The sequence below is a fragment of the Triticum aestivum genome, chromosome 1A (genome assembly GCF_018294505.1).
Source record: "Triticum aestivum cultivar Chinese Spring chromosome 1A, IWGSC CS RefSeq v2.1, whole genome shotgun sequence".
In the NCBI taxonomy this organism is placed as follows: Eukaryota; Viridiplantae; Streptophyta; class Magnoliopsida; order Poales; family Poaceae; genus Triticum; species Triticum aestivum.
This window is the reverse complement of record NC_057794.1, coordinates 315,252,011-315,268,704: the sequence shown is the minus strand read 5'-3', so window position 1 is coordinate 315,268,704 and position 16,694 is coordinate 315,252,011. Positions and strand designations below refer to the sequence as shown.

The 16,694-nt window shown below is 45.3% G+C and overlaps 2 protein-coding genes across 2 annotated transcripts; one reads left to right on the top strand and one right to left on the bottom strand.

Annotated features, from left to right (window-relative positions):
• The first annotated feature begins 7,178 nt into the window (after positions 1-7,178).
• Positions 7,179-8,734, top strand: LOC123048217 (heavy metal-associated isoprenylated plant protein 39). Its single transcript, XM_044471366.1, has 3 exons — positions 7,179-7,469; positions 7,568-7,646; positions 8,303-8,734. The coding sequence occupies exons 1-3, from the start codon at positions 7,458-7,460 to the stop codon at positions 8,530-8,532; spliced, it is 321 nt and encodes a 106-aa protein (XP_044327301.1). The 5' UTR covers positions 7,179-7,457; the 3' UTR covers positions 8,533-8,734.
• A 700-nt stretch (positions 8,735-9,434) lies between these two features.
• On the bottom strand, positions 9,435-11,364 carry LOC123048206 (pentatricopeptide repeat-containing protein At3g60050). Its single transcript, XM_044471358.1, has one exon. It carries the CDS (start codon positions 11,168-11,170, stop codon positions 9,668-9,670), a length of 1,503 nt encoding a protein of 500 aa, XP_044327293.1. The 5' UTR covers positions 11,171-11,364; the 3' UTR covers positions 9,435-9,667.
• Between the last annotated feature and the right edge of the window lie 5,330 nt (positions 11,365-16,694).

Genomic DNA, 16,694 nt, shown 5'->3' with positions numbered 1-16,694 from the left:
TACCTCAGACCTTCGGGTCCATAGTTATTAGCTAGATGGCTTCTTCTCTCTCTTTGGATCTCAATACAAAGTTCTCCTCGATTCTCTTGGAGATCTATTCGATGTAATCTTCTTTTGCGGTGTGTTTGTCGAGATCCGATGAATTGTGGGTTCAAGATTATCTATGAACAATATTTGAATCTTCTTTGAATTCTTTTATGTATGATTGGTTATCTTTGCAAGTCTCTTCGAATTATCAGTTTGGTTTGGCCTACTAGATTGATCTTTCTTGCAATGGGGGAAGTGCTTAGCTTTGGGTTCAATCTTGCGGTGCTCGATCCCAGTGATAGAAAGGGAAACGACACGTATTGTATTGTTGCCATCGAGGATAAAAAGATGGGGTTTATATCATATTGCATGAGTTTATCCCTCTACATCATGTCATCTTTCTTAAAGCGTTACTCTATTCTTATGAACTTAATACTCTAGATGCATGCTGGATAGCGGTCGATGTGTGGAGTAATAGTAATAGATGCAGGCAGGAGTCGGTCTACTTGTCACGGACGTGATGCCTATATACATGATCATACCTAGATATTCTCATAATTATTCGCTTTTCTATCAATTGCTCGACAGTAATCTGTTCACCCACCGTAATACTTATGCTATCTTCAGAGAAGCCACTAGTGAAACCTATGGCCCCCGGGTCTATTCTCCATCATACAAGTTTCCAATCTATTTTATTTTGCAATCTTTACTTTCAATTTATATCTAAAAATACCAAAAATATTTATCTTATTATTATTATCTCTATCAGATCTCACTCTTGCAAGTGGCCGCGAAGGGATAGACAACCCCTTTATCGCGTTGGTTGCGAGGTTCTTATTTGTCTGGGTAGGTACGAGGTGACTTGCGTGTGGTCTCCTACTAGATTGATACCTTGGTTCTCAAAAACTGAGGGAAATACTTACGCTGCTTTGCTGCATCACCCTTTTCTCTTCAAGGGAAAACCATAACATGCTCAAGAGGTAGCACCAAGTTCCTTTGTCCGATTCGTCGCCTCTGCCTACATGCACCTGTGATGCTTGTTGCTGTTTGAACCGAAGTCCGCCAAGTTTGACTACGTTTTGCTGCCCCGATCGAGACCGCCAAAGTACCACGACGAACCGTGAAGTCCCACAAGATACCTAGTACCGCGACGACCCCGGACACTGGATTCGTCAAGTTCCTCCCCGACTCGTGTACGTTTTGCTGCCCCGATCGAGACCACCAAGTACCGTGACGACCCCGGACACTGGATTCGTCAAGTTCCGCCACGATGACAAATGCTTCATAACATGCTCATGCAACATTTTCATAAAATTGCATAAAACTTTTACATGTCATCCGCATCATGATAATAACATTTAAATGTTTAGAATTGTTGTTTGCATTAAATTGCTAAATGCATATGGGGATTTTCCAGAATTATTGTTGTTGTTTCCGGCCTCATTTAAAATGCCTAATGTGTAGTTTACTTATGCTTCACCTCTTGCCATGTTAACCAACATTTAATAGTGTTGAGTACCTAACCGGGAGTGAACTAAATAATCGAATGTGGTGTTTCGTCAACATGCATCTTATTACATGTTGAGCTCCACTTAACTTGTAGTTTTGTTTGTGCACTTTGCCTTGCCATGCATATTTAAACCGGACATGCATCATCCTTGGTTGTGCATCATGCCATGTTTATGCTTGTGTGTTTATCATGTTGCTTGTTCCTTTCCGATTTGCTTCTCTCGTTAGCTTCGGTATTGTTCCGGAGTTGTGAGGATTCGTTCGACTACGTCCGTTTGTCTTCTTCATGGACTCGTTCTTCTTCCTTGCAGGATTTCAGGCAAGATGTCCATTACCCTCGATATTACTTCTATCTTTGCTTGCTAGTTGTTCTCTCTATCGCTATGTCGCGCTACCTAGCACTTGTTTATCATGCCTTCCATATTGCCATGTCAAGCCTCTAACCCACCTTCCTAGCAAATCGTTGTTTGGCTAAGGTACCGCTTTTGCTCAGCCCCTCTTATATCATTGCTAGTTGCAGGTGCCTTGCAGGTTGTTCCATGTTGGAACATGGATATGTTGGGATATCACAATATCTCAAATTTTAATTAATGCATCTATATACTTGGCAAAGGGTGGAAGGCTTGGCTTTTTGCTCGGTGTTTTGTTCCACTCTTGACGCCCTAGTTTTCGTCATACCGGTGTTATGTTCCTTGATTTTGCGTTCCTTACGCGGTTGGGATTACGGGACCCCCTTGACAGTTTGCTTTGAATAAAACTCCTCCAGCAAGGCCCAACCTTGGTTTTACATTTGCCTAACAACCTAAACCTTTCCCTTGGGAGTTATAAGCCTGAGGGTCATCTTTATTTAACCCCCCCCCCCCCCGGGCCAGTGCTCCTCCGAGTGTTGGTCCGAACCGTGTAGACTGTGGGGCCACCTCGGGGAAACTTGAGGGTTGGTTTTACTCGTAGGATGTCTCATCCAGGTGTGCCCTGAGAACGAGATATGTGCAGCTCCTATCGGGATTTGTCGGCACAGTCGGGCGGTCTTGCTGGTCTTGTTTTACCATTGTCGAAATGCCTTGTAACCGAGATTCCGAGACAGATCGGGTCTTTCCAGGAGAAGAAATATCCTCCGTTGATCGTGAGAGCTTGTGATGGGCTAAGTTGGGACACCCCTGAAGGGTATAAACTTTTGTGAGCCGTGCCCGCGGTTATGTGACAGATGGGAATTTGTTAATATCTGGTTGTAGAGAACTTGACACTTGATTTAATTAAAATGAATCGACCGCGTGTGTAGCCATGATGGTCTCTTTCGGCGGAATCCGGGAAGTGAACACGGTTTGGGTTGTGTTTGAACGTAAGTAGTTTCAGGATCACTTCTTGATCACTTCTAGCTTCACGACCGTTGCGTAGCTTCTCATCCTACTCTTATTTGCGTATGTTAGCCACCATATTTGCTTAGTTCTTGCTGCAACTCCACATCATTACTTTATCCTACCCATAAGCTTAAATAGTCTTGATCTCACGGGTTTTGAGATTGCTGAGTCCTCGTGACTCACATATACTACCAAAACAGTTGCAGGTGCCGATGATACCAGTGCTGGTGATCCTACCGAACTCAAGTGGGAGTTTGACGAGGACCTTGGTCGTTACTATATTTCGTTTCCTGATGATCAGTAGTGGAGCCCAGTTGGGACGATCGGGGATCTAGCATTTGGGGTTATCTTCTTTTCTTTTGGTTTTGTCCGTAGTCGTACTATGCGTGTACTTTGGATGATGTATGAATTATATGATCATTGTGTGAAGTGGCAATTGTAAGCCAACTCTATTTATCCCTTTCTTGTTAGTTACATGGGATTGTGTGAAGATGACCCTTCTTGTGACAAAAACCACAATGCGGTTATGCCTCTAAGTCGTGCCTCGACATGTGGGAGATATAGCCACATCGTGGGCGTTACATAATTAGCATCTAATTTGATGAACCCTGACTAATTTGATGCACTCCGAAATTTGATGAACCATAGAAACTTTAGCTAGGCAGAGGTAGGTGAGGGGGAGGGGGAGGTGTGCTCACCTCGGGTGTCGGCGGCGAGGGAGGGGCAGGCGGCGTCGAGGTTGGGGTCGGGGCTAGGGCGCGCGGCGGAGGGCGCCGTCGAGGTTGGGGTCGGGGGCATGCGGAGGGCGACGAGAGAGCGCGCGACGGTCGACGGCGATGCTGGGCGATGACGGCGGCGACAGCAGAGGAGTTTGATTTGGAGGAAGTGGCCGTGGGGAAGGAAGAACCGCGCGGTTAAGTCAGAAGTAGCAATAGCGAGTTCCAGGAAATGCGCTACTGCTAACTTAGCTATAGCTAACTTAGCTATAGCGCTGGCTGGCAAAACGCGCTACTGCTAAGTTAGCTATAGCGCCTGTCCGGAAAGCACGCTGCTGCTACGCCTTTCTCCTTTATTTTTATTTTTCATTTGTTTTCCTTCACATTTTCCTTTTTTCCCTTCCCCTTTTTCTATTTCTTTCATTTTCGTTTACTTTTCCATATGTTTCTCATTTTATTTTCCTTTCATTAGCAGTAGCGCTTTCCGTGCGAAACACGCTACTACAACTACCTTATCAGTAGTGTGCTTTACCTGAGCCCGCTACTACTACTGGTAGCCTGGCCAAAACAGTAGGGGAATTGTAGTTGTAGCGCTTCTTCCCAGAGACGGGCTACTGCTATGAACTTAGCTGCAGCGTGTTTGGATTCCACGCGCTACTAGTAAGTACTAGTAGCGCTTGTTTTTGTCCCTCGCTACTGGTAAGATTCTGTGTATAATGTTTTCCCTAGTAGTGGTAGTACCGCTCTGTGCGGGCTGGGAGCAAGGTAACGGTTGGATTTTCCCCCTCCTATAAAAGGGGGACTTCTTCCCCATTGAACCTTATCCTTTCAGCTCGTGTTCTTCCCCCATTGTTGACCTTCTTTGAGCTTGCTAACTCTCAATCGCTCTATTGGTTCTTGCTAGTTTTGAGGGAAAAGAGAGAGGAGATCTAGATCTACGTTTCCACCAATCACTTTCTCCTCTATGTGAGGGGAACCCCTTGGATCTAGATCTTGGAGTTTTTCGTGTTCTCTTCTTCATTATTCCTCTCATTTTCCTCCCTAGCACTAGTTGCTTTGGTGGGATTTGGGAGAGAAGGACTTGGGCACTCTGTGTGCCCTTGCCATTGCAGTTGGTGCATCGGTTTGAATTCTTCACGGTGATCCGTGGAAGTGAAGTTGAGAAGCTTGTTACTCTTGGGTGTTTGTGCACCCTAGAGCTTGTTCCTCTTGGGTGCCTTGGTGCCCTAGACGATTGGTGTTGCCAGAGCTCAATCATTGTGGTGTAAAGCTCCGGGCAAGCGTCGAGGTCTCCAATTTGGTTGTGGAGATCACCCCGAGCAATTTGATGGGTACCGGTGACCGTCCCCAAGGGTTGCCATTTGTACGGGTTCGGTGACTGCCCTCAAGGGTCCCTTAGTGGAATCACGGCATCTAGCATTGTTCGAGGGTGTGAGGATATTACGGTGGCCCTAGTGGCTTCTTGGGGAGCATTGTGCTTCCACACCGCTCCAAACGGAGATTTGCATCCGTAAGGTGTGAACTTCGGGATACATCATCGTCTCTGCATGTCTCGGTTAACTCTTACCCGAGCCCTTTACTTATGCACTTTACTCTCTGATAGCCTTAGTGTTTCATGTTATATATCTTGCTATCACATAGTTGTTTATATTGTTTAGCATAAGTTGTTGGTGCGCATAGGTGAGCCTAGTCAGTTTAGGTTTTGTGTTTGACAAATTAAATGCTAGTTTGATTCCGCATTTGTTCAAGTCTAAACCGTAATTATTTTAAAGCGCCTATTCACCCCCCCCCTTTAGGCGACATCCACAATCTATCATGTTATCGCCATCAATTTTCCATGATCGCAACAGCTACATGCATTGGTCTAGAAAACCCACCACGCCACCGCTCCACCATACCCTCGACGTCAAGCCACCATGCATAGATTGCATTGCACCGTCAAAGGCATACTTGAGCCGCCAAAGCACACAGTGGAGGTTGCATCCCGCAATCTCGCCAGTATGAGCCGTCAGCCAGTGTCACCATGCTAGAATCTGAAGGAGAAATCCTTCCAAATCAAACACCTAACCGAAACGTTCGCCAATCTGATCGGATGCGACCACCAACAAAATAGGGAGCGACTAGCCCTGACCCTCAGTAGCAACCGTCACCAGGAGTGCCGCTTGCACCCCCCCCCCCCCAGCATGGCCACGATCAAGCCGGATCCTACGCCCGCGCCACTGCATAGCAGCACGAGGTCCACAACCAACATGACAAGCATTGAGGGCAAGGCCACATCAGGATGATAGGGAGGGCAGGAGGACCGGAGGAGCAACAGTTATGACAGACCTCTAAGGGGATGGGCGCGACGCTGACGAGATGAAGAGCCACACCGCTACTTTCCTCTGAGCCGGCATGGGCTTCATCGACAGCTCCTCTACTGGTGGCGAGACATGAGGTAAGGAGGAGGTGGCGGTGGTTGATTGCCCGCCAGAGATGCCTAATGGAGGCGGTGGCCAATTTATTTTCTTTTAACACGGTACAAGGCACATACACTCACCCCTATAAACACACGCACGCATACCCTATCCCTATAAGAACCTCCGAGAGACTGAGGCGGCACATCATCTTATTACTTTTGTAGTCGACAGGAATGTCTTCTCCCATCGAAAGCACATCACCGGAAGGCCTAAAATAAATCCAGAAAAATGCAAGCACCGATGAACTGAGGATATCACTATGCTCCTAACCATCCAATCACAGGCTCTGATGGCCGATTTCTTATAAGGATCAGATGTGCCAGGTTCTGGAATTTTTTTTAGGCAAATGTGCCAGGTTATGATAATCCGCACTTAGGTTCGACCATGCAACAAGGAGGTACTCCCTCCGTTCCCAAATATAAGTCTTTTTGGTGATTTCAGCAAGTGACTATATATAGAACAAAAAGGAATGAATCTATACTCTAAAATATGTCTACATATATCCGTATGTTATACTTCATTTGAAATGTCTAAAAAGACTTAGATTTAAAAACCGAGGGAGTAGAAGACTGGCCAGTCACCGAACCCAACCAACTTGTGGCACTGGACCGGGCGGCCCAAAGCAGAACAAGCAGGTGCCCCATTCGTCCTCGGCCGAGCAGCCGCACAGTTTCGTTCCCAGTAGACGTGAACAGTTTTTGCTAAAAAAAAGAGAGTAGACGTGAACAGTCGAGCCACCGCGAAACAAAGAGGTGGGCAGCAGGTATGCCAACATCGAGTTGCTCTAAAAAAAAAGCCAAATCGAGCGCCTGAGGTTTCCCCGTCGCCTTCACTCGTCAGTCACTCAAAGGAATCCAGCAAAGCAACAGGTCACCCGGCGTCTGCAGCGCCACAACTCGGCAGCAGCGGCGCCTCCGGCCACGACCGACCCAATCCATCCCTCCTCTTCCGGGAATAAAATCCCGTCTCCATGCGCAAGGTGTGGGTGGGGCGGCCGCCGGTCGGTTGGCAGTGGCACGCACTCGCCCGTCAGCTCACCGACCCTGCCGCCATCCCGCACATACGCACACAGCAGCTGATGCGGGCAGACTCAGACGTCACAGACGATATACAAGGGAAAGTAAACACATCCGCGTACCTCTTCCGCAACGCAGACACCCGCAAGTCCGACTCATCGCTCAACGTCAGTGCCAACCTGCCGTTCAGCAAGAGCACGCACGCTTGCACCTTTATGTAAAGCAAAACCCGACGCCGTCACCAGCTTTGGTCTCTTCTCTTCCCATTGCTCAAAATACCTCGGCAGAGAGTATTCTCAACTCCCGGCTCAGCCTTCCCTTCCCTTCCCTCTCCTGCCTCCGCCCACTCCACTCAGTGCTCCAGAAGCTCGGATGGCGGCCCAGGTACGCAGACGTTGGCTCGGGTTCTTTCTTGGGTTAATTCATGCGATTGCTCGCGCCTGATCCTCGGATTGTATGTATGTTCGGCCGATTCTCAACAGAAGGTGGTGCTCAGGGTCCCGACCATGACCGACGACAAGGCCAAGCAGAAGGCCATCGAAGCGGTCGCGGATATCTACGGTAACAGTCGCCTCCCACCTCTGCTGCTTGTTTGGCCGTGGACTTGGAAGTTTCGGTCTGGTATTTCAAATCGAAGAGGACGATACAATCTGTAGTTGCAGAAGCTGGCATAGTAATTCTTGCATCATCCGTTTGCCATTCAATCTGTGGCTCATGTATCTGAAAGGATTTGCACAGATTTTAGGTGGAAGCTTTAGGGCTGAAATCATGTTAGGTGGGATTATTCTCACACACGCATTGACATAAAGATGGTGACAGTTCAATAGAGCATCGCATATCTCAAATCGCTGCCATCGGCTTTAGGTGGAAGCTTGAGAGGAGAAATTATGTTTGGTGGAATCATCTTGTCATGCATATATTAACATGAAGCACCATTCAACAGAGCCACATCATAGCATGCGAAATGTTATTTAACTTACAGTCTTACACTATCAATGTTCATTGCTAATGCCATGAGGAAAAGTTTGTTTTCGGTCATATAGCAGTTATAATCTTCAAAGAGGTATTTTTCCTTTCTAGTTCTATGACCACCATATCTTAACTCATATAAGGAAAGATGAACGAATATACTGATGGGAAGGGCTGTGACGTATTAACTAATAGTACTATTATACCAGCAAGAAAATGATGCAATACACACCTCGTTTTGTGCGCAGGCATTGATTCCATAGTTGCGGATCTGAAGGACAATAAGATGATCATCATAGGCGAGATGGACACTGTGGCAATCGCAAAGAAATTAAAGAAGGTTGGGAAGATTGACATTGTGTCCGTTGGACCTGCAAAGGAAGAAAAGAAAGAAGAGAAGAAAGAAGAAAAGAAAGAGGAGAAAAAAGAGGAAAAGAAAGAAGAGAAGAAAGAGGAGAAGAAAGAGGAGAAAAAATGATAAAGCATACCACACCATCCCATGGCCTTTCTCCTCTGTGCACTTCTAATAGCTTTGTCTACGGATCTATGTTTCTAAGAGATATGACTTTGTACCATTATATCTAAAGTACATATTAGTGATATTTCTTTACAGAAGAGAATACACTTTGTTCTTCCATTTCTTAGCATCTATACACGCCTACCTCATCGAATTATCTTCAGTTCTTCATCCATGCCTAAAATGCTCGGCTTTGGGATACCAACATCAAATTGGCAACTCATAAATAAAACCTATGAATATTGTGATGAATCATTGAAGGCATGCACCTACTGCCAGATTAATTTTGGAATATTATTTTATTATAAGAAACAGAGGACCAGACGTACAGAAGGTTGACATTGACTAGAACTATAATATTAAAAATTAAACTACCATGTTGCACCTATTGTTAACCCTTAAAAACATGATATAATAGGCTAAAAGAGAACCACTAAGCAAAACAATGCTTAGGCTTTAAGGTCTTGGTGCTAACAGATAATGCACAATTCATCTAAGTTTTTTTCTGATTTGTGGCATGTAATCCACTAACCCTATTACTAGGGTTGGCAGAAATGAAACTAGGGAGTTTTGAGTGCTTTCTGTGCTAGCCAATCGAAGGACAAATAAATTTGAGGGCATCTTACTTACCATTTAACATTTATATGTTCTGTCGTCATTGAGTAAAACCATATGCTCCATCTTGTACTGTGGATGAATATCTGACACTACAAACAATATTGATGACTAGTGCCCACCATCTGGTTCAGCACTAAAATTAGGAGCAAAACTACTGTGAATACAGCTCAACAAAAGGAAAACGTTTTTTTTGTGTGTAGGAATTAGGACTATTGAAGCAGTGCTAGTTCATTACTCACAAGTCATGACTAGTGCCCACCATCCTGTCCAACTTTATTCTTGCATAAAACAGTTATGGTATACAACATACATTTGTGCACTTCGCTAAATAAGTATCCCCACACAAAATGTGACACGCAAAGTATATAACGATTATAGTGCAATTGGCTACACGGGATACTCCCTTATGACCTCTCTTTCTGAACAGGAAACAACCAAATTACAAGCAACTCTGCATTTTACTATAGGCCCTCTCACCTCAGCATCTTCTATATCCCCCAAACCTTGACAACAAATGAAGATATTGGCCTTTCTTTGTCATGTACTTAATAACATGATTAGCTTCAGAATCCTTTCCAGCATTTCGCAATCTACACACTAAAGTACTATACACTGAGAAGTTTGGTGTGCATCCGTGCAAGTCCATATCCTTCAGCATAGAGCAAGCTTTATCAAACTCACCTACTATGCAAAGCCCGCGTATCATTGAATTGTATGTGTACACATTCGGAAGCTTCCCTCTCACCAACATATCATCAAACAACTTCTGGGCTTCCTCAAATTCTGCGGCTGCCACATAGCCTGTAATCATAACAGTGTAGCAGACAGCATCCGGTTCACACCCTTTCTTCACCATCTCATCAAAGAAATACCTGCAAGCTTCTAGGTTACCAGCACGGCTAAGACCATCTATCAAGTTTGTGAAATGGAGCACACTTGGCACACAACCAACATCACTCATATAGTTCAGTAAATTGAGAGCTGCAAGCGGTTTGTCTCCTTTACCAAGCACATGAAGCAAGAGATTGTAAGTATGAAGGTCAGGCGTAAGCCCATTCTTTCCCATCTCATCAAGCAATCTATGGAACTGATCCAATTTCCCGAGCAAATACTTTGCACGCATGACCACATTGTATGTCAATACATCAGGAGTGTGCCCCTCCGTTACCATTTTCTGGTGAACCCATTCGATCAAAGAGTACTGTTTGATCGTCAGGAGCGTGTGCAATATCGCATTGAACGAACTCTTGAACGGGCGGTAGTTGAAACTACTTGACTTGATGAACCTTTCCACCAGCCTCCGCCTCAACCCAGCCTGCCCACATGTGCATATCAAAATGTGGAATGTACGAGCAGAGACAGGCAGCCCAATCTCCGTCATCTCCTCAAGCAGCCGCCACATCGCCTTAACCTCCCCGCACTCGGCAAAGACCTTCATAACGAGGTTGTACATGCTCGTGTTATGGCGGTACCCATCCTGCTGCCCTGCCCACACGAAGAACTTGTACGCCAGCCTCGGGTACCTCTCCCGGTTGACACTATCAACAGACACAACAAACTTGAACATCACCTGTCTGACCAGCTCGTTGGTCACCTTCAGGTTCATTTCGTCGAGCGCCTTGCGGGCGCTGAACCCCGGGCCATCCTGCAGCAGTACCTTGAGAATCCTATCTGCCAGTCTCAATTCCTCACGGGGCCTCCGCCTGGAACCGGAACCAGAGGACAAATTTTCGGCATCATAGTCGCCGCTCTCCGGCCGGCCGGGCAGGGGCGGCGGCGGCGGCATGCGGAGGAGCACTTCGGGCGTAACGGTCGACGGATCTAGGCCCGCCTCGCCCTCTCTCTCCAGAATGCAGCCATCATCCTGCTGCCCAGTGCCGGGCGCCTCGACACCGGTTCTTGAATCGTCGCCGCATAGGCGGCGGGAAGGCCAGAACAGCCGGGCTACTCGGAGGGGAGGTGCGCGAGCGCCCCGTATCATAAGGAGGTGCCACTCAGGAGCTCGCGCAAAGGCATCTCCCGCGAGCGGCTGTGGGAAACATGGCGCCGAGCTTTGGCTCGTGGGATGGTGACGACCGCAATGGCGGGGAGCGGGGCTTTGGCTCGAGATGGTTTGAGTTGCGGTGTTTGGGGGAAGAGGAGGCGGGAGCGGCGGCGCCAAGAGGAGGAAACGTCGACCATCGAGGTGTTGCCGTCCCGTCGATACACGCTCGTGCCAGATTGGGCCACACGGCCCATGTTGGTCCTAGTCCAAGCCCACTCTAGAGCAACTCTAAACCATCCTAAGGGCTGCTTTAATTTTCATAGAAATTTTGGAGAATTAGAATCCTTAAGAATTTTTCCTAGGTTGGTTGTTTGATTCATAGGATTAAATTCTATTAAAAAAATCTAGATTTTTTTACTACCTCTCACGGGATTTCTGGGATCCACTCAAACCTTTTTAAAATAGTCCTTTTGATGCAATCAAACAAACCAAAATCTTGTATGATTGAAATAATCCTTTCTTTTTTTCTATGTTGCAATCGAACGAACCAAAATCTTGTAGGATTGAGATTAACACGACATTTCAATCCTCCTAAAACTTTTTCAGCTCCCGAAAATTCACTCTGAAATCAAAGAGGCCGTGGCCTGGCGCGCGCGTGGGCCGGCCCATATCGCTCCCCCTTCATCAAGTCGGAAGCTTGACTCACTGAATGCGAGATATAGGGGCGCCTGGGCGGGAAAATCCAGCTCCACCTTGAAGGAAATATGCCCTAGAGGCAATAATAAAGTTATTATGTATTTCCTCATATCATGATAAATGTTTATTATTCATGCTAGAATTGTATTAACCGGAAACATAATACATGTGTGAATACATAGACAAACATAGTGTCACTAGTATGCCTCTACTTGACTAGCTCGTTGATCGAAGATGGTTGAGTTTCCTAGCCATAGACATGAGTTGTCATTCGATCAACGGGATCACGTCATTAGGAGAATGATGTGATTGACTTGACCCATTTTGTTAGCTTAGCACTTGATCGTTTAAGTTTACTGCTATTGCTTTCTTCATGACTTATGCATGTTCCTATGACTATGAGATTATGCAACTCCCGAATACCGGAGAAACACTTTGTGTGCTACCAAACGTCACAATGTAACTGGGTGATTATAAAGGCGCTCTACAGGTGTTTCCGATGGTGTTCATGGAGTTAGCATAGATCAAGAATAGGATTTGTCATTCCGATTGTCGGAGAGGCATCTCTGGGCCCTCTCGGTAATGCACATCACTATAAGCCTTGCAAGCAATGTGACTAATGTGTTAGTTGCGGGATGATGCATTATGGAACGAGTAAAGAGACTTGTCGGTAACGAGATTGAACTAGGTATTGAGATACCAACGATCAAATCTCGGGCAAGTAACATACCGATGACAAAGGGAACAACGTATACTGTTATGCGGTTTGACCGATAAAGATCTTCGTAGAATATGTAGGAACCAATATGAGCATCCAGGTTCCGCTATTGGTTATTGACCGAAGACATGTCTTGGTCATGTCTGCATAGTTCTCGAACCCGTAGGGTCCGCACGCTTAAAGTTCTGTGACGATCGGTATTATGAGTTTTTGTGTTTTGATGTACCGAAGGTAGTTCGGAGTCCCCGATATGATCACGGACATGACGAGGAGTCTCGAAATGGCCGAGACGTAAAGATCGATATATTGGATGACTATGTTCAGACACCGAAAGTGTTTCGGGAGGTTTCGGACATTTACCGGAGTACCGGGGGTTACGGGAACCCCCCGGGGAGTATATTGGGCCTTAGTGGGAGAAGAGGAGGGGCGGCCAAGGGCAGCCACGCGCCCCCTCCCCCTCTAGTCCGAATTTGACAAGGAGGGGGGGCGGTGCCCCCCTTTCCTTCTCTTCCTATCTCCCTTCCTTCTCCTCTCCTACTCCAACTAGGAAAAGAGGGAGTCCTACTCCCGGTGGGAGTAGGACTCCCCCCTTGGCGCGCCCTCCTCCTTGGCCAGCCGGCTCCCCCTAGCTCCTTTATATACGGGGGCAGGGGGCACCCCAGATAGAACAATCTGTTGATCTCTTAGCCGTGTGCGGTGCCCCCCTCCACCATAATACACCTCGTTCATATCATAGCGATGCTTAGGCGAAGCCCTGCGTCGGTAGCTTCATTAAACATTGCTACCTCTTGAGCATTGCGTTGGTTTTCTCTTGAAGAGGAAAGGGTGATGCAGCAAAGTAGTGTAAGTATTTCCCTTAGTTTTTGAGAACCAAGGTATCAATCCAGTAGGAGGCCGCGCACGAGTCCCTTGCACCTACACAAACAAATAAATCCTCGCAACCAACGCGATAAGGGGTTGTCAATCCCTACACGGTCACTTACGAGAGTGAGATCTGATAGATATGATAGGATAATATTTTTGGAATTTTTATGATAAAGAGAAATAAAAGATGCAAGTAAAATAAATGGCAAAGGAAATAACTAAGTATTGGAAGATTAATATGATGGAAGATAGACTCGGGGGCCATAGGTTTCACTAGTGGCTTCTCTCAAGAGCATACGTATTTACGGTGGGTGAACAAATTACTGTTGAGCAATTGACAGAATTGAGCATAGTTATGAGAATATCTAGGTATGATCATGTATATAGGCATCATGTCCGAGACAAGTAGACCGACTCCTGTCTGCATCTACTACTATTACTCCACACATCGACCGCTATCCAGCATGCATCTAGAGTATTAAGTTCAAGAGAATGGAGTAACGCTTTAAGCAAGATGACATGATGTAGAGGGATAAACTCATGCAATATGATATAAACCCCATCTTGTTATCCTCGATGGCAACAATACAATACGTGCCTTGCTGCCCCTACTGTCACTGGGAAAGGACACCGCAAGATTGAACCCAAAGCTAAGCACTTCTCCCATTGCAAGAAAGATCAATCTAGTAGGCCAAACCAAACTGATAATTCGAAGAGACTTGCAAAGATAACCAATCATACATAAAAGAATTCAGAGAAGATTAAAATATTGTTCATAGATAAACTTGATCATAAACCCACAATTCATCGGTCTCAACAAACACACTGCAAAAGAAGATTACATCGAATAGATCTCCACAAGAGAGGGGGAGAACTTTGTATTTAGATCCAAAAAGAGATAAGAAGCCATCTAGCTAATAACTGTGGACCGGTAGGTCTAAAGTAAACTACTCACACTTCATCGGAGGGGCTATGGTGTTGATGTAGAAGCCCTCCGTGATCGATGCCCCCTCCGGCGGAGCTCCGGAAAAGGCCCCAAGATGGGATCTCGTGGATACAGAAAGTTACGGCGGTGGAATTAGGGTTTTGACTCTGTATCTGGTAGTTTGGGGGTACATATGTATATATAGGAGGAAGGAGTACGTCGGTGGAGCAACAGGAGGCCCACGAGGGTGGAGGGCGCGCCTGGGAGGGGGTAGGCACGCCCCCCTACCTCGTGCCTTCCTCGTTGATTGCTTGACGTAGGGTCCAAGTCCTCTGGATCATGTTCATTCCGAAAATCACGTTCCCGAAGGTTTCATTCCGTTTGGACTCCGTTTGATATTATTTTTCTGTGAAACCCTAAAATAGGCAAAAAAACAAGCAATTCTGGGCTGGGCCTCCGGTTAATAGGTTAGTCCCAAAAATAATATAAAAGTGTATAATAAAGCCCAATAATGTCCAAAACGGAATATAATATAGCATGGAACAATCAAAAATTATAGATACGTTGGAGACGTATCAAGCATCCCCAAGCTTAATTCCTGCTCGTCCTCGAGTAAGTAAATGATAAAAACAGAATTTTTGATGTGGAATGCTACTTGGCATAATACTTCAAGCATATTAACTAAGCAATTATGTATCTTCAAAATAACATGGCCAAAGAAAGTTATCCCTACAAAATCATATAGTCTGGATATGCTCTATCTTCACCACATAAAGTATTTAAATCATGCACAACCCCGATGACAAGCCAAGCAATTGTTTCATACTTTTGGTGTTCTCAAACTTTTTCAATCTTCACGCAATACATGAGCGTGAGCCATGGACATAGCACTTTAGGTGGAATAGAATGGTGGTTGTGGAGGAGACAAAAAAGGGGGAAGATAGTCTCACATCAACTAGGTGTATCAACGGGCTATGGAGATGCCCATCAATAGATATCAATGTGAGTGAGTAGGGATTGCCATGCAACGGATGCACTAGAGCTATAAGTATATGAAAGCTCAACAAAAGGAACTAAGTGGGTGTGCATCCAACTCGCTTGCTCACGAAGACCTAGGGCATTTTGAGGAAGCCCATCATTGGAATATACAAGCCAAGTTCTATAATGAAAAATTCCCACTAGTATATGAAAGCGATAACATAGGAGACTCTCTATTATGAAGATCATGGTGCTACTTTGAAGCACACGTGTGGTAAAAGGATAGTAGCATTGTCCCTTCTCTCTTTTTCTCTCATATTTTTTTGGGCCTTTTTATGGCCTCTTTTTTTCGTCCGGAGTCTCATCCCGACTTGCGGGGGAATCATTGTCTCCATCATCCTTTCCTCACTTGGGACAAGGCTCTAAAAATGATGATCATCACACTTTTATTTACTTACAACTCAACAATTACAACTCAATACTTAGAACAAAATATGACTCTATGTGAATGCCTCCGGCGGTGTATCGGGATATGCAATGAATCAAGAGTGACATGTATGAAAGAATTATGAACGGTGGCTTTGCCACAAATACAATGTCAACTACATGATCATGCAAAGCAATATGACAATGATGGAGCGTGTCATAGTAAACGGAACGATGGAAAGTTGCATGGCAATATATCTCAGAATGGCTATGGAAATGCCATGATAGGTAGGTATGGTGGCTGTTTTGAGGAAGGTATATGGTGGGTGTATGATACCGGCGAAAGGTGCGCGGTATTAGAGAGGCTAGCAATTGTGGAAGAAAGAAAAGTGCGTATGATCCATGGACTCAACCTTAGTCATAAAGAACTCATGTACTTATTGCAAAAATCTAGTTATCAAAGCAAAGTATTACGCGCATGCTCCTAGGGGGATAGATTGGTAAGTAAAGACCATCGCTCATCCTCAACCGCCACTCATAAGGAAGACAATCAATAAATAAATCATGCTCCGACTTCATCACATAACGGTTCACCATACGTGCATGCTACGGGAATCACAAACTTTAACACAAGTATTGCTCAAATTCACAACTACTCGACTAGCATGACTCTAATATTACCATCTCCATATCTCAAAACAATTATCAAGTATCAAACTTCTCATAGTATTCAACACACTCATAAGAATTTTTTTATTAATCTTGAATGCCTAACATAATTAAAGCAAATTACCATGCTGTTTTGTAGGACTCTCAAAATAATCTAAGTGAAGCATGAGAGAACAATAGTTTCTATAAAATAAATCCACCGACGTGCTCTAAAAGATATAAGTGAAGCACTAGAGCAAAAACTA

Coding starts and splice junctions, on each gene's coding strand:
- LOC123048217 (XM_044471366.1), top strand. Junction 7,647..8,302: donor AGCGGTCGCGGATATCTACG/GTAACAGTCGCC, acceptor TTTTGTGCGCAG/GCATTGATTCCATAGTTGCG.
- LOC123048206 (XM_044471358.1), bottom strand. CDS start 11,170: ATGATACGGGGCGCTCGCGCACCTCCCCTCCGAGTAGCCCGGCTGTTC.